This window comes from Epinephelus lanceolatus, chromosome 2 (genome assembly GCF_041903045.1).
Source record: "Epinephelus lanceolatus isolate andai-2023 chromosome 2, ASM4190304v1, whole genome shotgun sequence".
Classification (NCBI taxonomy): Eukaryota; Metazoa; Chordata; class Actinopteri; order Perciformes; family Serranidae; genus Epinephelus; species Epinephelus lanceolatus.
This window is the reverse complement of record NC_135735.1, coordinates 47,592,056-47,615,845: the sequence shown is the minus strand read 5'-3', so window position 1 is coordinate 47,615,845 and position 23,790 is coordinate 47,592,056. Positions and strand designations below refer to the sequence as shown.

Sequence of the window (23,790 nt, the reverse complement as noted above, 5' to 3'; positions counted from 1 at the left end):
TATACAAACGAATTTCATTCATTCATTCATTCATTCATCTTCTAACCGCTTCATCCTCTTGAGGGTAGCGGGGGGGCTGGAGCCTATCCCAGCTGACATTGGGCGAGAGGCAGGGTACACCCTGGACAGGTCGCCAGACTATCGCAGGGCTGACACATAGAGACAAACAACCATTCACGTTCACATTGACACCTACGAACAATTTAGAGTTATCAATTAACCTAGTCCCCAATCTGCATGTCTTTCGACTGTGGGAGGAAGCCCACGCTGACACGGGGAAAACATGCAAACTCCGCACAGAAGGGCTCCCACACCCAGGATCGAACCGGCAACCCTCTTGCTGTGAGGCGACAGTGCTAACCACCGCACCACCGTGCCGCCCCTGCAAATGAATTTCACAACTTAAAAAAAGTATTAAAGTAATAAATTTACAAATAAAGGTATTTGTGAATACCTTCCTAACATTAACAACTTTTGAACAGATATTTGTGAATCCAGGTTTTATTTGTTGATCTCATTTCTGCATTTGTTCATTTTTTGGGAATTTGTTTGTGTATTTGCAGGTATGTTTTATATTTACAAAATATTTTTTGTGAGTTTACAAATCTTTTATTGTATTTATGGAAACTGTTTTATATTTACAAATGTACACCCAGATTGTCCATCACCTAGCACAAATTACATGAAGATAAATGGACTTATTATTTGGATTTTATGAACCATATTTGTGTATTTGCAGATCTGCTTTGTGTTTGAAAAATGTTCTTTCAGTTTTCAAATCCATTTTGTACTTGTGGAAGTTGTTTTAGATTTTACGGATTACACATTTTACACACAGATTCTCCTCACACAAACAATACTGACACAAACTGATCTCCATATCTGTGTATTTGCAGGTCCATTTAATATTTGCAGAATAGTTATGTAAGTTTACAAATCTTACTTTTTGAGAGGTGTTTTCTATAAACAGATTACACATTAACACACAGATCATTGATCTGTTCTTATAAATATTATTGAGACAAAACTATCTCCACAGTTTTACAGCAGATTGTTTACAGCGTATTGTGTTCCATAGATAACTCAATCTAAATTCTGTGAGTGTTGCTCTCCACAGCTTGCAGAAAGGTAATCAAGAGAGTATTTCTGGGAATATCATTAACAACATTCTGGTTTGCAGTCCATGTATCATGACCGCCAGGGAGTGGCAGTGGTGCCGCCCACTGTGCCGGGGGCCTTCCTGGGAATACCTGAGAAGGGCACTATGAAAAAGCAAAAGTCCATAGGTATGATGTGTGTGCCATAAGTGTGTGTGTGTGTGGGGGGGGACAGACGGACGGACGTGTGAGTGTCAGTCCGTCTTTTTGTGAACTGCATGTCCACTACCTTGTGGTTTTGGCTTGTCGTAATATTCTGTTAATGCTCCATGGACTCTGCTCTGTGTGCTCAAGTAATATTAAAACTAATTATAGATAAATTAGAATGATCCAGTCAGCAAAGTGTGCTTTCAGGCAATAATATTGGATGTCATTAAGCATATGCTGAAACCTCACTCTCACTGCTGTACTAGAGGGACGTCATGCGGGCTAATGATACTCACAGCGCTTTTACTTGGCAATGTCATCATTATTATAACAAAAATTTAAAGGCTTTTTTGGATAATCACAATGAAAGCATTTTAGCACATTCTAGTTTGTTGACACTGGTGTGTGAACTAAATAGTGTCACTTAATGACTAAGTGATGACAAAATAAAACAGTAGGCCTTTGGCCTTTGTGAAAATGATCAAACTGGGTTTATATTAAGCCAAACAGTGGACCGGACTGGTATACACAATTTTGTTTGTCATGTTCAAAAGCAAATGGGCGTCTGACTATCATGTAGCATCACATAACACCAGAGCTCTCTGTCCACACTGAATCCATTAAATATGCACTAATGTTAAGTCATGTAAAAAAAAACATAAATATCAGCTGTGCACTCGAGATCATATTGTAGACATAACAGGTGAGTAGCCTACTTGCTATCTTCTTATTTTAAAACAAAAATACACGTTTTATATTGTGATATTTACTGTAAATGACAAACAATAAAGGCAACAGCAAGTAGCCTAGCCTATTTAGTGTCAGGACAATGTCTCATGCCAACGTCAGTTTAATGTAAAATATTGATGATACATTTTGTTGATATTTAGTTTGTTTTCAGATATTAAGTAACCAAAATCCAATGTCTTCCAAACATTTCAAACTAACGTCATTTTAATGCAGAATAATGACATTCAGTCATGAGGTATCACAAAACCCAACGTCTGCAAAATGTCATAATTTTAACATCCACACAGTATGAAATTCTAACGTCATTAGATATTTAAAATATTGTCAAACTGATTTCCATTCCAACCAGAAATTTAAGTCTGTTTGACCTAAAAGTCCAATGTCTTTCCAATGTCCTTATTTTTACTTCATGTATCAGCTGTTCCTCGCCCATTGCGGTGCTTTCATGGTGAATGAAAGATATATGAAAGTTCAAAACGGCACCTGCAGCCAGTTAGGAAACTTCATTTGTTGGCTTCAAATCCAAAATGTTGTCATATGGGCCCAGTTTTAGTTTTCTTAAGATTCTCACTCTGTCCTGTCTTGTCTCGTCTTCCCACAAAAAAACGTATGAACTCTTGCCACTGAAATTTGATCTCCTTCATGTTGCCAACACCAGCCTGGGCCTGGCAGTAAATTGCACAGGCCTTTAGACACTAGTGGCTTTGTTAGTCCGTTTATAAATGTAATATGATGCTAATCATTTTGTCATATTGCTTATGACTAATGCAATATGAGTTGGATTTAGCGCTGTGACCCCATCAGCACACGTTGCTGAGGTAGCCTGCTTTTTAATGTGCCAGAACACGTCATAGTAACAAATACCTTTTCAGCCAGTTTGCATAAAATCACACCAGTTTAAGCTTGTAAAGCAGACCTAACTGACAAAACTGGAAACTGACCCAACACTATAATATTGCTGTAACTTTGTGCAAGCCATTTTGGTCATTTTCAAGGTAACTGGTGAATAGTCAAATTAGCTCAATATTAAATTTCCACTTGCTGCAGCAAACATCTTATAGCTGGCTACTCCTCTTATCTATCTGGCCTCTCAAAGATAACGGGAACCCCCCTCTTGGATAAAATAAAGGTTAAGAAAGAGCTCACATCAATAAATGAGACATTTGCTGTGTAAAGAGGAGGCCATGCTGGAAATAAAAAATAGGGATGTCTCCTCTAGGTCCTCACATAGTTTTTCTTTCTCCTCCATTTCTCCAAGGTACAACAGAGGATGAAAAACAGGGATTCCTCACACCTCCACTACTCAAGTTCTCCCGCAGCCTCTCTATGCCCGACACCTCAGAGGACATCCCTCCACCCCCAGCCATTTCACCTCCTTCACCACCTGACTACAACTCAGCTGCTGGCCCTACACCCAAGAGCTATGGCACCACACGACCCAGCTTCACCCAGAACTCACCCAATGCGGTGAAGACCATTAGCCGAACCACTGACGTTGGTACGTTAAGGCGTGGCTATTTCCGCCAGAGCTCAGAGCAGTTTGAGAGCACACGCACTCGAGGGCGCACACCAGTGCCAGAGAACCCTTACTCCGAGGTGGGCAATAAGACACTGTATGTGCCAGCCAAACCAGCTCGAAGAAAGGGCATGCTAGTAAAGCAGTCCAACGTTGAGGACAGTCCAGAGAAAACGTGTCACATGCCAGCAAGCCCCTCTGGCGCAGTTTCCATGCCTACTACGCCTGTAGAACGGACATGCTCCTCCATCCCAATCCCCACAATCATCGTTAAGGAGCCCTCCACCAGCAGCAGTGGCAAGAGCAGCCAGGGTAGCAGTATGGAGATTGAGCCCACCACCCCTGAACACCCACCTCTCACACCCACTGTTTGTGGGAGCGGAGGGTTGCGTCCTGAAGACCCTATGTCTCTAAGCAACCCCTTTGCAGCAGCCATTGCTGGGGCAGTGCGGGACCGGGAAAAGAGGCTAGAGGCAAAAAAGCACTCCATTGCCTTCCAGTCAATAGACATGGGGGATGATGACTTTAGCAGTCCCACGCCAACCCCTCGCCTTCGCCAGTCAAAGTCCATCGATGAAGGCATGTTCAGTAGCGATGAGCGGCTTCGAAGGATATTGGGTCCTCCTGCAGCACAGCTTGGGCCCCCTGTTGGGGGCGGTAGTGGCAATATGACAGATTTCAACACCCCTGAGCCCACGGTGGTGCGGGAACCTCTAAACACCAGGACGGGCCAGTGTCCCAACCTGGACAGTCCTGTTAGTCTCCCATCCACCCCTCCTAAGAGCCACTATAGGGCTAATGGGACCTACCTCCATCCTGTCACCGGCAAGCCCTTGGATCCTAATTCTCCACTTGCCCTGGCCCTGGCAGCTCGTGACCGAGCCATGAAGGAGCAACAAAACCATCCTCAGAATCAGCCACCAAATCCTCCTCAGGTTCAGCAAGCACCCAAGCATGAAGCCCAGTCCCTTCCAATTCAGCCAAGCCACAAACCAGACCTCAACCAACCGCTGTTCATTGACACTAAACTGCGCTCTGGGATTGAGACAAGTTTTGCTACAATCTCCACAGCAACCATGGGGCGGCCTGGCCGAGGTGGCCTGCGGAGGCAGATGACGGAGCAGAAGTATGAGACTGATGGGGCACGGGAAGAACGACAGCATCAGGCAGTTGAGGAGAGGAAAAGCGCGCCGGCAGATGTGGCAGACGCATCACAGCCTAAGTCAGCCGGGCTGTTGATGGTCCACACCAGCAACGAAGCAAGTAACAAGGTCAACAACCAAGAGGTCGAGGGGCAGGACAGCAACAGGCCATCTGAGCTTAAGGACCCCAACCAACCTGACCCTCTCAATGCTACAACTCTGTCCGTCAATCCCCAGCCACCTTCATCACGGAGGAGGAGTATTCCCTTAGGGGAGTCTCTGGATGAACCCGTAAAGCTGCCCTTCCGCATCCCCCCTCCCCCCCTGGCCTCAGTTGACATTGATGAGGATTTTGACTTCTCAGAGCCCCTCCCCCCACCGCTGGAATTTGCCAACAGTATTGACATTCCTGATGATCAGGCTAGTGCCATTGCAGAGATGCTTCAGCAACAGAGACGGAATGGGGGACCACCTCTACCCCCCTACCATGCTCATGCCCCACCACCTGTCACTGATCAACACAAACAGGTGGCAAACAGCATGCCCCCCTCATATCCTCCTCCTCCACCTGACTCAGAGTCAGGGGTGGGTGACTCGGGCATCGAAGAGGTAGACAGCCGCAGTAGCGGGGATCCTCAGCACATGGAGACCACCAGCACCGTTTCCAGCATCTCCACCCTGTCATCAGAGGGAGGCTTCTGTGACAGCGCTCTGGAGAGCCTTTATGCCACCGCAGACGGGCACGCCTTTCTGGTGGATCGCCCCCCTGTGCCACCCAAACCCAAGGGCAAGTCTGTCATCAACAGAACATCGCTTTATCATGACGCTCTCATTGAAGAGCCCCCAGAGTCCTATGGGTCACCACCTCAGGCCCCTCCCCCTCCCCCTTCATCCTCTGAGCCTCCTAGGACTCCTACTCAAAGGACATCCAAGCTGTGGGGTGATCAGCCCCCTGAGCTGCGCAGCCCCCCATCCACACCAGACTCCAAGAACACCGTTATCACCGAGCTGAGCTCCATTCTGCAGCAAATGAATCGCGACAGGCCAGCCAAGCCAGGAGAGAGCCTTGACTCCCCCACGGGGAACAGGGGGGGCTTTGGAACAAGGTATGTAATTAGACAGCCCTTAATCACTTTCCAAATTCTGATGTGTTTAGTGCTCCATGTTTTCGTGACCTACACTGTTTACATCAGTCCCAGACCTTTCCTCACCTTTGATTTTATTTTATTATTTCTTACAGTGGTTTGTGCGTGTATAAGAAATTCATATATTCTAAGGGTTGTGAAAACCCAAACCCTTGTAGTGTTCAGTGATATCATGGCAATATGCTGATCGCAGTATTTGCATGTAGCATTGAATGCTGCGTCATTGAACTATTGTGTTAAAGGAGCTATATGTAAGAAATCTAAAGCAAATAGTTGTAAAATCCTCCTAATATGTCACAGAGACTAAGGAATAATGTTCATATAACATACCGATCTCACCGACAACAATAGTACAGCCAGAATATTTGTATCTAAAAATTTTTTTTTGCAGTCTGCAAATCATGTTTATGTTTTGAATTTGTGTTTTGGCCTGTTGCTCCACCCACCGCTGTCTAGCAGTCACGCAGCCAGTAGAGTCTCAGCATCAGTTACAGTTATGACTGAGCTACAGCAGCACGGCAAGCAGCATTAGCAGTGTCCCAGTACATAGCATTAGCAGCCGGCTTCTCCTCAGCTGTATCCCGGCAGCAGCGTTAGCAGCAGAGAAGCCGGACTGGCTCGAACGGTCCGCTGGAAAACCGAAGATCAAGGACGCGGCACTGCCACGGCAGCCGCCCGTGGGCAAACAGATCAGTCTCCAGCATGCCGCTGTCCAGCAACCTCGAATCGGTAGGAGAGGGGGGGCGGACACAACTCGCGGCAGTATTTTGAATTTGAGTGCAGTAACCGTTTTGGCCACATTCTTACATACAGCGCCTTTAAGGAGGACTTGACAAGTCATTGACACTGACTGCTATTGACTATATTTTTAATCATGTGCACAATGGACCACAGTGGAGATTTGTCTTTTTTTTGCATTTATTTGAGAGAGTTGTAGGAGTTTCGTACAAATTTTAGAAATGTCAGGGGTGTTATTACAGGTTCATTTCACCCTAAATACAACTCAGCATTTTCTCCTTGACATATCTAGCCATGCACATAGTTTGAGTTTTATTTCCTCATGGTTTGTGATATCTTTTGCGAAGGAACTGTCTGTGGATCCGTTGCATGCTCATCATTGATGGGTTTGGTTTTGTGTTGGCAGGATATTCAATTGTGTCTGGTTGATTATAGCTTTTGTACATTTAGCGAGCAACAAAAAGTTGGTGGTTAAGATCATTACAATGCACCCTGAGTTGTGTGTGAAGTACAGTATATATGAGATTACGGTGTGTGTGTGTGTTTGTATGTCATGTTTATAGAAGCAACCCAAGGTTCCTTAGAACCTTTATATTGTAGTTGCTAGTAGTCCATAGATATGCATCTTTTAGCAGCCACTAACTTCAGTCATCTATGTTGATCATTTCTGGTCACAATATTTGGCAGTACAGAATAGTGTTGATTAGGGCTGTCACAAATTCGATTCTAAGGCTGCCTTCACACCAAATCAGGCATTGCGGCAATTAGCCACAGTGTTGTGCGGTGGTGTGGGAGACACTTACACGGCCCTTGAAGGAGTCGAGGATGGAGGAACTATAGAAAGCCAATCTCCCAATCTCAGAGATTGAGTATTTGTCTTTGGTAAGTCTGTTTATGTTGGCTTAAAGGAATTGCATAATTCCTTTTGATTATCATTGCTGAGGTATCTTTACTGTCACAAAAGACACATGTACATGCACACACAAACAAAGTGAGTGCTCTCCTATGTAAGATACTGCACACAAGCTGTGAATACATACTTACTAATATTTAACAATAGGGAGAGAATGTATTACTTGTTTCTGTGGACTGCGGGTGTCTTCTGGTCTGATAGCTGGTTACATGATGATTCTGTTCAACTTTTTGCTGCAGGCCGCAACAGGGTGTTTTTTTGGCATGCCCAGCGGCCCCACTGTGGAAGCCTAGATGCACACACCTTCAAATGAATGGGAGGACTTCAATGCATCCTTTATGATGACTTCATTACAGTCAGTAGATGACAGTAGAGAGCAGAGTCAAACGTTTCACACAACAGCAAACAAGGTGATAATGAGGAAGGTCAGTAATATTGTACCTTTAAACAGAGGCAACGTCATAGATGGCAGTGGCCTTTGTGGCCGTTATATACATGCCAGTGTGTGGACGGAGAACTCCTTTCACTATTTTCACTATGTATTATCGATTCATTACGTTCCACCATTATCTGAATTTCTGCATTGTCTCCCAAGGTCATATTTTGCTTGTACTATGCCACACTGCCTCCACAATCTCCAGTGGTACTGCTCTGTCTTGTCCATATCTGTAAGCTGTCAGAAAATGTGGACAAATAGGGATGAAATGAACACAGAGTATGGACAGAAGGCTCTATCCGTCTCTGTTTCTGTATCTAATGTTGAGCTGCCCTTTGTGTTGAAACAAACATTTGTTGTGGTAGAAGTGTAAGTTTGGAGGTCTGTGTTCATGATCCATGAATCCATGAATGTATAGAGATAATGCCTCGCTGCAGTGGTCGTGAGTTCGACTCCGGCTTGTAACCCTTTGCTGCATGTTGTTCCCCCACTCTCTCTCTCTCCCCACTTCACACTCTTCACTCTGTCCTTTCCATTAAAGGCAAAAAGGCCAAAAAATAATCTTAAAAAAAATGAGTTACTCTGCGGTGTTGAATCATATGTTTATAATGTAGCACGTGTGTGGACATCATTCATAAAATTCACCCTCTTGTTTTTAATGTTTGACAATTATTTGCACTTTTTTCTATCATATCTCTAAAATTAAAGTTCACTTAGAAGGAAGCACAAAGGACAGTCACTACAGGCAGTACATGTGAACGTGAAGGCTGTTTACTTGATAAGTCAGAATAAGGGATGGTACATTTGATATAACAAGACTAACTTCCTGCATAGCCATGTTTAAGATTGTTCAGGACATGCAGGAGTCAAATTTGCAGTAACTGGGACAAGGTTTTGATGGACCCTGTACCTGAACCAGCTCAGCTCATGCTTTTTTAAACTCACATCTTCCCTGTATGAGAGGGAAATAAAAAGCACAATAAATAATTCACTGCTCACATGCATTTTGTATGAATGGTCCCATCGCTCATCAGAGAGGTATAGAGAGCAGAGGGAAAGACTTGATGCCTCTGTGCCTTCTGATCTAAAAAACACAGTTCAATCAACACTATGACGTCCATTTGTGGTAATTACAGTGAGATGCCAGCAGCTGCTTAGGTCCAGCCCTGTGTACCCACCTTCACACTTCATGCCACATACTATCATGTTATCCTCATTTTCATCCTCTGCAGTTCAGAGTCATGTCTGTTGACCTTTACATCTTGTACTCATTTCATTTTCAGCACACGCGTCTCCATCTTCATCTCCATTTTCTCCAGTCTCCTGTAGTTCCTTCACCTCCTATTTCTTCATGCTTCCTGTGTCTCCCATCTTCACAGGTAGGTTCTATCAGCTGCTATCATGTCTCACCAAAGTCCTATTTCCACTTCTGTGTTCATTTATCCATTGCTGACATGCTGCATAGTGTTGGTGTCTGCCTGTCTGCGTATTGGCATGTTCCTGTGAACATAATCACTTAAGAAAAGTAGAATTTACATACTTCAACTATATATTGCTCCTAACAAGTAGATAATATGATTAGAATTTGGTGCACTTTACTGCATAAAGTTAAATACCAAGGAAAAATGGGAATGACCATAGCTCATTTCAGTATTTGAGATAATACTAGATATGATACTGAAATCATTTAATGCCATTATTATGGCATTACAGGACTCACACACACGTCATGCTCCAGTGAGTTCATCACGGTGGAAAAAAACCTCAATGCATATTAGATATATTTCATTTTGAACAGACAGAAGTAGGGATGTCAATGGTTGACCATTAGTCTCTTAACCCCCGAGAATATTTTGGTCACACATGTCGTTCTGTTGGTTAATTTTGCTACTGTTCAGTTTACTGCACTGCACATCAGTGGGGTCTGGTGGGAGCTAGCTATTGTTAGCGGTGCAACTCATTCAACCACTGCTGCTAGTTATGCATTCCTGACCCAACAGCATTGCTGTGGAAACATTGCGCCCACCTTCAGGTCACCCCCCAGCTCGCCCCAGTGAGTAAGCGGATGATTTTTAAACTGTAAAACCCCCTTTAGCGTTGTTAACTATATGACCACCATTAGCCGTGTCAGCACAGCTAGTGGTGCTAACACAGTAAACAGTGCTAAAAGAATTTTGCGGTTCAGAATGGAGCCGCTTACTAAGCAGGTAGACCTGAGGGGAGACAGAGGGTGGGCAAGATGTTTCCACAGCAACATGTTCTGCCACCAGGATGGCATTACCAGCTGTAATCACTGAATGAGCAGCACTCCTAGCTAGTTAACATAAGCTCCCTCCCAAACTGGATGGTGCACAGTGCAGAGTGGCCAAGACACCAGTGGAGACCGGAGTTTTGGGCAGTGAGCTTGTTTCCACACGCAAACATGGCTAGCTGACTGTCTGTCAGTAAAGCCAACAGAAAATTTAAATTAAAGGCAAGATATTTACATCATAAATCATTAAAATTTGCACCTCCTCTAAATGGAGAACACTTTGAATAGCAGCACTAAAACTCACTGAGTCAAAAGAGTGCCGGACTAGGAAAGGCCTCTTGTATTTCACATCTTTTTTTTCTCATAAAAATTAACCAGTTAGTTACCCATTAAAGCTATAGTGCGTAACTTCTGTCGCCTCCCAGCGGATAATACGTTATTACAACTAATAAGCCGGCAGCACTTCCATGTACACAGAGTAACACTCGCCAGTCACCACACGCCGTACACAGAGTAACACTTGCCTTTGTGGTAGGATCCACTTCTGAACCGTGTCTCAGCCACTTCTCCGCCATGTTGCTTTCTCTTTCTACCTGCGCTCTAACTCTTGCTATGACACTCTCCACTCTTCCTCCCCCTCCCTTCTTGTTGTGAAGAAGCATTTCCTGTGTGCCAGCACGGGAATGTCGCCGGTCGACACGCATACTAAAAATGATACATATTGAAAAATACCGCAAGATGTTAAAGGAGCCGATTGGCTTAATCAGCATTGTGTCATCTCCTCTAGTAGTGGCTTGGGTGAAACGGACATTTACGGACCTGTAGAAGTTACGCACTGTAGCTTTAATGGGGGTTGGCCTTCCGAAAGTAAAATTAACCGAAACTGACATCCCTAGACAATAGACTCAAGCGCAGTCCTCATGATGAGGACTGAAATATCTTTTTTTTTTTCCCACAAGTGGCACCTTTGGCAACCATTTTCCTTGTAGAAAAGGAACATTCCAAACACTTGTGTATTACACTGCACTAACACTGAACAAACACTTTTTCAAAAGGCAACAGGTCACAACAGGCTGTAAAACTGAAAAGCATCTCTTATGGTATAAAATAAAAAATACCAAACGCATAAAATAATAAAAACTAAAACTTGTGCATGAGGAGTGTTAGCCTACAATTAATTCCACCTTGGCCATATTTAAACATTCATAGCAACCAAACATATATCATCCTGGGGCTGGTTGCACCAACTGGTCTTTACTACGCCTGGTCTTAACTCCTAAGATGGTCTTTGTTAAGAGTGAGTGGACTTACGCCGGTTGCACCAGCAGGGCTTACGCCTGGTCTTAGCTACGCCGGTTTTAGCTGTGCGCATCCATGTGAATGCCCCCGGAATGCCGCACACAGCCTGTTGACAGCCCCTCTCATCTGTGTTGACAGTTTATTTACATTTAAGATTTGAAGAAAACAGAATTGGAGGATCAATGAAAAAGAAAGGGTAACTATACAGACATTGAAATTAGAGAATTAATCGAGCTGTACAGCCAGCACAGAGGAAAAAACAGAAATAAGAAAAAACAGTCGGTATGGGCAGAGATAACGGGGCACGTCGATACGTGTTCAGACTCTGGCTGCCTTCGTACAGAGGTTGACATGAGGAAGAAGTGGAAAGATCTCCTCAGCAAGGCAAAAAAGACGTCTCCTCCAAAAGAAATCATCCAACTGGCGGGGGTCCTCCCCCGAAAACCTCAATTTACAGTGACATCATTGTTGATGTACTTGGGAAGTATTCCCCTGCCTTCACTGGTTTGGCATGTTGCGGCCCGACACAAACTATATATCCGGTGACAGCTTGATAATGACCTTACACCTGCTCTTGACTAGGCGTAAGATTTACACCCGGTCTTAGTGAGAAGAAGGCTTAAGCCTAGATGGTGCAACCGGCGTAACTATTAGGTCGGACTTAGAACAAGTTACGACTGACTTCGCTTAAGACCAGGTGTAAGCCCTGTTGGTGCAACCGGCCCCAGGTGATCGGCGCTTCCGGGTGATGCCATTGCGTGAGTGTTAGCATGTTAGATGTGCTTTCATTGACATCCCCTACAACAATGAAGACATGTTTTATCTTTGAGACAGCTTTCTCTTTTGCTGTTGTAACTGACCCGGAACCTGTGGGCCGATCTTCAGGCTTTGCCCTTTCATTTATGCTTACCATAGCCTGACTCTCTTGAAGGCCAATCCACTTGTGGATGTTAGTAGCTTTGTGATGCTAAGGTATCAGGTGCATGAAGTTGGCAGCCTCACAAAGTAAACTGTTTATCAGAGCTTAAAACCTTTTGGTTATGTGTCCCCCTTATATCTTCAGAACTACTTTTTCTCCGGTAAGCTACGGGCGATTTCTCAGAGCAGGAGGCTCGTTGACAGTAGTGACACCGTCACATCAGAGCTACATATGGTCAGCGTTTCACACAACTTCATGTCCAAAAACCTGAACTATCACTTTCACAGCCTATTCCACTCCTAAGGCATCACATGCTGCTTTCTGCATCAGATTTGGATGCACAATGCACCCTTTAGCATCTGTTTGAGATGCAGCAAGCTTTGAGCCAAGTCCAGTACAAACCCATTGCCTCTTTATTACATGGTCAGAGCAACAGATGTAGTATAAGGAGCAAGAAAGTCTTCTCAGGGTAAGTGGGAGGGGAGGTGAATGAGTCTAACAAGCACAGGACTTTAACCAGTAGCATTTGAATTGACTTCTGCTGGAACTACCATTTAAACAAAGGTCATGCAAAACCCTTCATTTGTAACCTCATTTCAAAGATTGGCAGGTGGGTAAAATATCCTCCATTGTTGAAGGAAAATATGTGTGGATGTATTTTACTTTACTTTCAAGAGTGAGTTTGATGGATCTGGACCAACCAGTGATTCTGTCACTTTGCGATGGGAACATATGTCAGCAGACAAATACGTGAAATTGCAGCAATGGGTCTTGTAGCCAATGACACTCCTCACCTCCAGAGCCGTTTTTAACCCCTTATTGTCGTCAGAGACTTCCTAAAGTGACAGTGAACATCCTGCTAAAATAAGTCAATTGCCTGTAATCTGGTCTTTTCAACTGTTGCTCTGATGGGTTTATATGTGTGTGTCTCATGTCAGATGGTGTTTGCTCCCTTTTATGTCACTGGGGTCTCCGATTATCTGCCTCTTGGATTCACATTGCACTACTTTGTCTTGTTAAGACGGTCCCCAGGCAGAAGATACGGTTGCAGGCAGCTAGAGACATGCAGATAGGGACCACCTCTTCATATGAGGAGGCCTGCGAAGGGTAAAGGTGGTTCTGTTTCTGTGACTGTCAAACAGATGGCAACAGAAATGCACAGAAGATGGCCTAGATTCACACATGCTCTCCCTCTCTTTCTCTCTCTCCTCCATCCTCTGCTCTTGTGCTCTGTCTCGTGCTCGTTCTCTCTCGTTTTTTTCTTCCTTACTGTGTTGGAATCAGCGTCAGCACCATGCTAACATCAGAATTTCTCCTTTGGACTTTTGTGGGTTTTTTTTCTCTTCTATTTTATCCCTGTCTCTTAGCCTCCGAGATTAAATGTGCGTTGGTTGTGCCTGTGGACGAAAGGGTTGCCTAGCAACCAGCTGATGAGAGCAGCCTTGAGGCCTGCAGTGATGTCAGTCTGAGTCAGGGGAGGGGTGTGTGTTTGTACATGTGTGCGTGTGGTGTGTGTGTGTGTGTGTGTGTGTGTGTGTGTGTGTGTGTGAGAGAGAAAGAGAGATGGAGCTAGAGGATGGAAGGCCTAACCCTCAGCAGAGTTCAACATCATCTCACGCAGGTCACGTGCCGCGCTGCTTTAGTAGGCCACCATTATGTAACCCAGCACAGCCGAATCAGTCTCTATGTGTGTGTGTGTGTGTGTGTGTGTGTGCATTCAAGCTTCTATAAATAAAGGCAGCGTGTGCATGCATGCCAATGAGTGCAACCCTGAATACGTGAGCCGGTGTGTGCTAGAAAGAAGCAGGGAGTCATGCAATGTGTAGGCGTGGTGAAGGCGAGGTCTCCCACCACAGATATCAATAGCACTGCATCACTTTCCTCTCAGCCTGCTCAGCTGACTGAGATTGGAATGAAGGCCAGAGAGTGACACGTGCTAACGTTACTTATGTGTGTGTTTATGATTTTCAGATTTTTCTTTAAAAATCTGAAAATCAAAAAAATGACCATACAGGTTTCCAGAACTGAAAATGACATCTTCAAATTGCTTAGTTTGTCCCAACAACAGTCCAAAACCCAAGATATCCAGATATGTAATACAAGGAAAAAGTAGTAAAAATTACCACACAATGCAACAGGACCGGCAGGACTGTGGGATGTGTCTATAAAGTACATTTAATAAAGTATAAGCAACAAATTAACTTTCAATTTTAAATGACGTGGCCTTATCAATGGGACTGGGCTGGGCGGTATGACAAAATTTTTATATCACTTTTTTTTTAAAATCATATCGGTTTCACGGTATTTGACAGTATTTTGCTCGGGTTCGGCCCACTTGACAAGTTCCAGACTTTGGGCTATTCACTGGTATTGCCGTATATGAAAAATTCATATCATAACGAAAATAAAGACCGCTTTTCGGTACGAAACGGTATACCGCGTAGCCCTAGTCCAGACCAATATATCTTTGCAACTACTCGATGTGCTGTCGTGATATTTTCTACAGACATTCATTTTCCCCAGAGGATATAGTCAGCTGACTTCAGGTAACCCCTGACTTTTCATCAAGTGTCACCAGCAGGTCAAATATGTTCCACTAAAATATCTCCACATCTACCACAGGGATCAGCACAAAACTTGGTTCAGAAATTCATGTTTCCCAGCGGATGAATTGCAATAGCTTTGGCAATCTCGTTAGTCATCTTTTCTAGCTTAATTGACCATTCGCTAAGTCCTGCCTCTCCAACGCAGTCTGGCCAATTCTAGCATAGCATCAGCCAGCTCCAACAAGGGTCCGACAACTACAAAGCTGCGCTCCATAGACTCATGCAATCCTTTCAGATTTCCTTCATTTTGAGGCTGGCTTTTTGGATTTTAAACTTAAAGTTGTGCCTGGGGCATGTGTATTAATGATACTCATTATTTGGAGAGGTTGGAAGGAAGGGCATGTTTCCTCCCTGTTCCAAATCCAAAATCAAATCCTGAAGAGTAAAGGGTTAAGCCAGCTAGCTACTTAAAGTATAACCTACTATACTTATACCTATGTCCACACATGCTACTGTTGCCTTTTAATCATTAACATTAAATAAAGACCCACCCTGCTCTAGAGGAACCAGTGAAGGAAAGCAGGGAAACTTTGCCGATATTCAACCAGCTGTGTGTTATCACAGTGTGTGCAAAGGTCTAGGCAGCAACACCATCTATCTGCACACATTGCAACAACACAACTGCATATTGCCAAAGTTTTCCTTTATATTCATTTTCTTCTGTCTCGATTGCCAGTGATGTGGTGGTGCTAAAGCCTATAGTTACGCTTTAGCTTCCAACTATCTTGCTCTTTTTAACCTGATTTTGCTGTTGAGTGAGTTTGACATCCTGCACATATCCTTAAAACTCTTAGTGTCTGCTTCTCTCTGAAATCACTTTTTTTTTATTTTTCCAAAAATTTGATATTTCTTGAGGGAGTGCAGTTAGTTACAGTGTGGGCTCCATGCTAGCTCAAACAGTTTGATGGATCATCACAAAGGGGTGGGACTTATCAAAGGGTCAATTATCAGGTCAAAATTTCAACTTACCAACTTTAACTTAGTTTGGCTAATGACCAAATGCCTGAAAAACGAATGGCATCTCTATCAGCTCAGTGTTAGCATACTAACACACTAATCTAAGTGACCATAGCATACGTTAACTCCTAAACACAAACATATTAGCATACTTTGTTAACAGTATTTAGCTAGAATTACTGCTGTGCCCAAGTACAGCCTCACAGAGATGGTATTATGGCTTTAGACTATCAGTTCTGGATTTGTGTAGGACTGTACTGGATTTACAATTATGTCAGTCAAATCAGACTTGTCTGTTCAGTACGAATATTTGACTGTTTGTGCCTTTTTTTTTCTATGAAGAGTTTGAAATTTTGAGCGTGGTTCAGCGAGACATCCAGAGTGACAATGACATTCACGGATTACAATAAACAAGCTAACTGTGCCAAGAAGATAACATTATTTGGAAGCTTTACAGGGCAAAGCCTCTCCTCCTGCAGGCAGCTGCCACCCTGTCTGCAGCTGCCTGCGCTAAAGAGAGTGTGAAAGCGAGGGGCACTCACTCTGCAGCTAAATCTGGGGGCTCGAAACATACCCAGAAGTGCACTGCATACTGACTGATAATAAAAAATAAAATGGACTTGGGGGTCTCCAACTGTTCATTCTAATGTCCAACTTTTGGGAGGCAGTGCTAGTTTTATTTGCTTCAGATGGACAGAAATTATGAGGACGTTTCATCATCCACTGTTATCTGCATCAAGCACATTTTTTCTGTCTAATGCCATTAAAGGTGCAACATGTCACCGAATAGCCAGTTAATACTGACTGACTTAATGCTAACATTTTTGGCGTGCTGCCGGGGCCCGTATGAACATAAGTGATGCTTTTTAGGTGATGGAGTGGCTGTGGCTCAGGAGGTAGAGCGGGTCATCCACCAAACAGTATCCTTTGGTATATCCATTGTTCGAATGTGTGTAAATGGACGAATGTCATATGCAGTGTAAAAGCCCTTTGAGTGGTGGTCCATTTGCCATGTCTTTGCAAATACAGAATATGTGTAACAGCAGTTAACAAAAATACATATGCATAAATAATCTGGTTTGCTGAGATTCATGGCATAGTGTTGTCCTCTTTTGTTATACGTGACTCTTGGTAGCTGCAAGAAATCGTAATAAGGTCAGGGAAGCTAAACGAGGCCCTGTGCTAATTAGTCTAAAAAGCAATTACATACTTTTCACATCAATTTCACTCCTGTAACAAAAGGTGTTTAATAGATGATAGAATACCAGGATACTAATTAGACAAGTGCTTGACAGATCTCAGGTTAAGTATTTTTGTGCTGTTGTTTTGAATCGGAGTCATAGCATGGTCATCCAGTCTGACCCATCATTACATGAAGATCAAATTAAAGTGCTGTGACCCAGGAGCTGGAGATGGGGTCAGCCAGTAGAGTGGAAGTGAAAGTTGGTCGGTAACAGACCGAGAGACTTCTCAGTTTATAAAGATGTTATGTTCTTCCATGCATCCCCCTCTGTTCTTTTATTTCACATTTGTGTTTGTGTATGTGTGTGTGTGTGTGTGTGTGTGTGTGTGTGTGTGTGTGTGTGTTTATCACATGTCTAATGTTTTCCTTTGTCTTCATCTCATCCATCCATCATGACTTCCTGCGGAGAAGCCGGTGTTGAAAAGTAAGGACTGTAAGTTTTTCTTCTAGGTATCGGGGTTTGGTGGAGGCAGCACTTTAACAATGGCCCAGTTCCATTTTGGCAGAATGACCCCCTTACTCCCCTTCACTTCCCCTTGGGCTGTTCCATATGGTACAAGTAGGGAAGAGCAATATCTAGGCTACATGGAGCACCTCGCAGCAGAGAGCGGGGGGTCAGATATTAGTTGATGTTAGCAAAATTCTTTTGTTGACAATCCAATCAATTTATTAGGAGAATCACTCAGCAGAAAATCTTTTGGGGAAGCTGATGGAAGATGTGATCATTCTGCATGGGTTGCTGTGTGTGTGTGTGTTGTGTTGGGGGTTATCCCTGTGTGTAACTGCTCCAAATATCAGCACATCTGTCACATCCCTCCATCTAGGCCAGCAGGTGATATGAGGGCGACGTCTCTTACTCACACACAAAATACACACGGGTTCTGTGTTTTTGCATGTCGTGGTTGGACTTGTTTCTTATCTCGTTGAGGCTTGTTCTTGTCTTTATAATTGTCTAATTTCTGCTGCAAATTTACAGCAATGAGTAATATGATCTCTGAATATATATTTTTAGTGGAACACTTCATATTCATCAACTTTGATGTTTAACCCTATAAGCAGTTTAACATGTTCAGCTTGGATACATCTGTTGATAGTTTATAATGTTGTTATTGTCAATATACCCCATGAAAACACCAAAACCAACAATGTGTGAATCCGTCTCTCAATACTTTTTGAATATATAATTCAATCTAAAAAAAAGTCTCAGTAATTTCCCAAAACAGCTGAGTCCTGTAGTTTTTATCCATCAAACAGAAGGAAATAGTGCATTGTTCTGGACTACTTTCAGCAGTGGGTTAATCCAAATTTGATGTTCCAGTGAGTGTTTGTAGCAGCAGGATGGTGTATGTGGGATGTGTTCATAATAAAGATATGTCACCCAGTGCAACAGTGGGGCTCACTAATGTATATTTATTGTCTTTTTTATTATTATTTTTTTTAACAACACTAGAGGAATCAGATATATTAGCCACTCAATTCACAAACAATACCTGTATCCTGGTTTTGGTTTTTGGTTTTAAAATGATTTTTGACAGTAAGAAAACAGAAATAGACTTTTCATTTGAAATGAAACAGTGTCTGCTTGTGACCTCTCATCACAGGTTACATTTGTCAGTGAGCACACTTACTTGCGTAAAAAATATTCTGGTTTTTGCTGTTATTCTGACAAAGACATATTTCTACTAGGCTGTTTATCATGTGAAAATGTGCAGTGGAATGACTGGAGCCGCTTTGACGCTTTGCTTTTTTGCATCAAAATATATATATATTTTTTTAAGTTTCCTACTAGTGGTGGACTTATTGGACTGTGTGACCACAGCCTCTGTCTTTCATTTAGTCCGCCACTGTCTTGAAAAGGTCGGCACTGCGACATTTGCAACTTTTCAGTAAGCGGTTGATATCCAACTTTTTCATAATGTTTAAAAGTTGGTGTGTCTCTCCATCCGAGCAGAAATATTTGTTTTTTCTTTTGGGCATGTATCACCACATCAGCCTTGCAAATTGTCAGCAAGCTGGTTTGTCTACATCATATGCATGACAATACACAGAACTGACTAAACAGACAAGAGGCCGAGTGTTGCGAGCTGTGGTAAAAACCCCAGTTGTAGTGCGTATTCTAAATGTGCTGTATACATGCCCAGAGAATGCTATTAAAACACGAATGATATCAGCACTTCCCATATGTCTTATTCTAAAAATATATAAATAATATAAAATGGGTAGAGTGGCTAACCTTCCCCTCCCTCCCCGTGTTGTTGTATACATCCATCCATTAGGAGCCAGTGGGTGGACTGAACGCTGCAGGCTTCCCTCTGGCTGGAGTACACTCAGCATGCACAGTCTTTTTCTGTAACTGGAGGCCCGCACTAACTCTTTGTTGCAGCTGCTACAGTAATCATTTCACATGAATGTAGTTAACCATTAAAAACATTAACAACTACGAGGTGGGAAAATCCTTTAGATGTTGCACATTTGAGGGGAAAAGGGCTGTGAGAGCTTTAACTGATCAAGGATCTACACGCCTGCTTTGTATGTTGTATTGACCTTGATAACTTAAAGACTAAAATATAATCCAAAATTCTGACCAATATCGTGAGACACTCCATTAGATTTCATCAAATGATATCGATCTCTGAAGTCCTTGAATTGAGCATCCATGTGAGTGGGGTGAGATTGTTTTAATCATAGTGTTTTAATGATCTGATTACATTTTCTGTTAATGCAGTGAATAACCTAGAAATAATATTACTGTTATCTACAGAGAAACATGTACTTAACTGTAATTAAATCAACAGAAAAATATAAATTAAGTTAGCATTTAGAACATCAAAAAGAGATGTATGTTAGTCTCAGTTCAGTTCATTATTATGTTAAAGGCCACGTGGGAAATTTATAAAACACACAATTTTAAATTGCCTTTAGTTTGTCCGTTAACTTAACTTAATATATCATACAGATAGATCATATATAATGTGTGTCTAACTTTGTCTAGGGTTAATTTATGTTAAAATACAAATATTAAGTTAATTACTCTGGGAGTTTTGGGGGTGGAATGACCCCTTTTGTTGAATCACAAATTTTGCTTTAAAGGGATAGTTCAGCTTTTTTTTAAGTGGGGTTATATGAGGTCATAGTCAGTATCCATAGTCAGTATATTACCTACAGTAGAGTCGGCACGCCCCCAGTTTGGAGAAGCAGGCTGGAGTCCGACATGGAAGCTAAGCGATGTACTGCTGTGGACGGGGGTCAGAAAAAAACATGTATTTTAGCCACTGAAAAAAAAAAAATCCAGCTAAAAAAATCATTATCAGTTAAAGAGTTTGTTATATTGTGAGTATTTTTACTGCTTTACTTTTTCATCAGACAGGCTCTTGTGACAGCTTCCCCATCTATGCGCTCACCAAAGCCACCGGACTCCATTGACAAAAACAGTAATTTTAGCTCACTAAACAGCTGAGCTGCTGGTCTACCACTGTGTCAATTATTTAGTTAGTTTGTGTTATAGTGTAAATCCAAACAAACCCTTTTAAACAGCAAAGTTACACAATAACATAAACTAACTGATTGAGGCAACAGTAGACAGGCAGCTCCTGTCTTCAGCAATCTTAAATCACTATTTATCTCAATCGAGTCTGGCTTTGAGGAGAGCAATACAACAGCTTCATTGTCCGTTGGAAGCCACTGAAAATACTCTCAATATAGTGCACACTTAAACTGATATTGATTTTTGTAGGTGGCTAAAATACTTTTTGTTGCTGACCCCCTAGCTTCCATGTCAGATTCCTGCCTGCTCCTTCAGTCATGGGGTGTGACAACTGACATCTATGTATGTATACTTAGTATAGAGAAGTACCCCATACAACACTACCTGCAAAAAATATGAACTATCCCTTTGATGGAATGATATTACATTTAAAATAAATGTGTAACATCAAACTGTGAATGGAGACACATTGGTCAATAAAAATCACTGCTAACGTAGAACTGACAAGCTCATAGTAAGTACCTAAATCTAAAAATCAAAATTAGAGAACAGCCCCCCAAAAAAGTAACACTGCTGTAACTAAAATGTTTGGATGGAGATTAAAACTTAAAAGGCTTTGTCCTGCTTTAACATGCATCCTCTAAATCAGCTGCTGTAGATTTGGTAAAGGTTGTTCATATGATGCCATCTACTGTTTATCTTGCAGCATTACATTTTTTAAATCCTTCCAGCAATGGCATGATGAACATGTGTAGTTTTAGTTTAATTAACAACATTGTGTTGTAAAAATTGTTGCTGCATAAAATTTAAGGGGAAAATCTTCTGTGTTTGCCTCCTGTTTGTCTTCTAATTAGGTGTGCATCTTTAAGACCAATATAAGATAGAAAATGAGTATAAATAAACAAGTTCACTTTTTTAATATTCCTTTGAACTCCCTCATCCACTCCTGCACCATTCTAACTTTGAGTCTGTTCTTATCAATATTTTTATATGGCTGCACAATGGATGAAATGACATGTAATATGCAAAGGGTCACCAATAGTGACAAAACCATACAGAATTATCACCTCATTGTGCAGTTCCCCACAGGGTTCCTACAGTCATGGAAAACATGGAAAGGTCATGGAATTTCATAATCACATTTTCCAGGCTAGGAAAAATTGTGGAATAAGTCAAAATCATTGAAATTTCTGGAAAAGTTTTGGAATTTTGTTGAATATAATAAAATTGCTACAGTAATTTTCCGTAGATAACCTTTACATAATGTAACATAACGGCAAATTCATTTTCTGCAGCTGTCGACTTGACATAGCTTTAACATGCGTCAATGTTTGACAGTGTTTGGTTTACCATTGCATATGTTTTATCATTTTCTGCCTGGGTTTGTCTTTCCCTTCAGGTATGCCCCCTAGCTGAAATTATGGTTGAATAGATTTTGAATCTGATGTTGGAAAATGGCAAGGTGGGGCAGGAAAAAAAAATCTTTATTATGGGTGCCTTAAAAATCATGGAAAAGTTTGGAAATTTTGTCCAAGAAAATGTGTGGGAATGCTGATTTCAGTGTTTGCTGTTAACTTTTTAATATTATATTTGGTTGTCTATCATCCGTCGCTCTGTTTGACCCTGACTAACCTGTCACCTCCTCTCTTCTCTCTCAGGCCTCCCACAGACGACTCAGGAATGCGTAACAACGCTGCAGTTGCTGCCCTTACCTCCACCCCTCCCAGCAGCCTCCCATCCCAGACGAACCCCTGCAGCCCGCCAGACTCCGGCTCCTCCCTCACCCCCTGCTCCTCCCTGCCGCCCTCTGTGTCCCCCACCCTCACAGATGTCTTCGGCCTGCCCACTCCGCCCATGGGCAGTGGTGGCGGTTACAGCCTGAGTTCCTCGTGTGGTGGCAGCGGGAGCTCGCGCTCCCCATCGCCACTCACACTGATGCAGGCGGTGGCGGCCTCAGGCAAGCCCTTTGCCTCCAAACCCATGGAGCTTTGGAGCAAGCACGATGTGGCAGACTGGCTGGAGAGCCTCAACCTGGGCGAGCACAGGGACGCCTTCCTGGACAATGAGATCGAGGGCGCCCACCTTCCCTCGTTGCAAAAAGAGGACCTGATAGACCTGGGCGTGACAAGGGTGGGCCACCGCATGAACATCGAGAGGGCCCTCAAGCTGCTGCAGGACAGATAAGCCCCGAGGAGATGGGGTGGCGACATTCGGAGTCAGGGCCGAGGAGAGGGAGGTGTTACCGATCACTTTTACCAATCTCTTCATCAGACATAATCTCAAGTCGTTGAACTGGGTAGAAGTTTTGTCCAAGCTGATGCTGCCTCTTGCTGTTTTTGTCCTCTCTCATCCTCCGTCGCCCTCATCTCAGTGCTCCGGTCTTGTCCGCCCTCTTCTTCCTTACCACTGCCCTGAGCATCAGGGGATCATGGGATGTCGGGCGGAAATGCAGGGGGAGAGAGAAGAAAATAGCTGCTATGTCACATCAAGGATAGCGAAAGCAGAGGAGGCCACTATGAAGGGGTGACCAGAAGTGAAAAAACTCTGGAATAGTGTGTATTCAAACACTGGAAAAAATACTCTCCTGGAAGTTATTTCACATAAAGACTTGTGCTCACCCAACTGCTTTGGAATACTGAAGACTTTTTCCATACACCCTGGTGTGGGTGCATGAAAAACCAGCTGAGCTGGTCGTTGCTCCTTTTCTATCTTTGCTAGAGTTTGTTCAGAGAATAATATTTCTTCACTAGAGTCCTACCGGAGTTATATTTCTGGGTGCATCTAAGGTTGTAGAGAAAAATTTGAGATAGACTCCATTTTTTTGCTTTTCACCTGTTTGTGTTAAAATAAGAACATTAGCTAACATATTTAAATAAATACTAAACCATATATCGTGTCCATGCACACACACACATACACACACACACACTTTATGCACAGTGCCACACACTGACAAATGAGGTGACACACTCTTCACAGACATACACACCCTAAGCATGTGTACACACACTGTTACTGCAATGGCCTTTTTCTCCTGAGAGAGAGCAAAGCGTGGAGAGACGTGGTCACCAGAGGAGGAGCTCTGCT

The 23,790-nt window shown here is 42.9% G+C and overlaps 1 protein-coding gene across 5 annotated transcripts in view; it reads left to right on the top strand.

Moving 5' to 3' along the window:
* The window catches only part of shank2a (SH3 and multiple ankyrin repeat domains 2a), a 443,207-nt gene extending 420,196 nt beyond the window's left edge, over positions 1-23,011 (top strand). For all 5 annotated transcript variants that reach the window (XM_078162170.1, XM_078162166.1, XM_078162159.1 and 2 more), the window contains 3 exons: positions 1,181-1,286; positions 3,313-5,818; positions 22,362-23,011. In XM_078162170.1, the coding sequence (XP_078018296.1) occupies positions 1,181-1,286; positions 3,313-5,818; positions 22,362-22,887 (3,138 nt within the window). In that variant the 3' untranslated portion in view covers positions 22,888-23,011. The remainder of the gene's footprint in view (positions 1-1,180; positions 1,287-3,312; positions 5,819-22,361) is intronic.
* Positions 23,012-23,790: the final 779 nt, after the last annotated feature.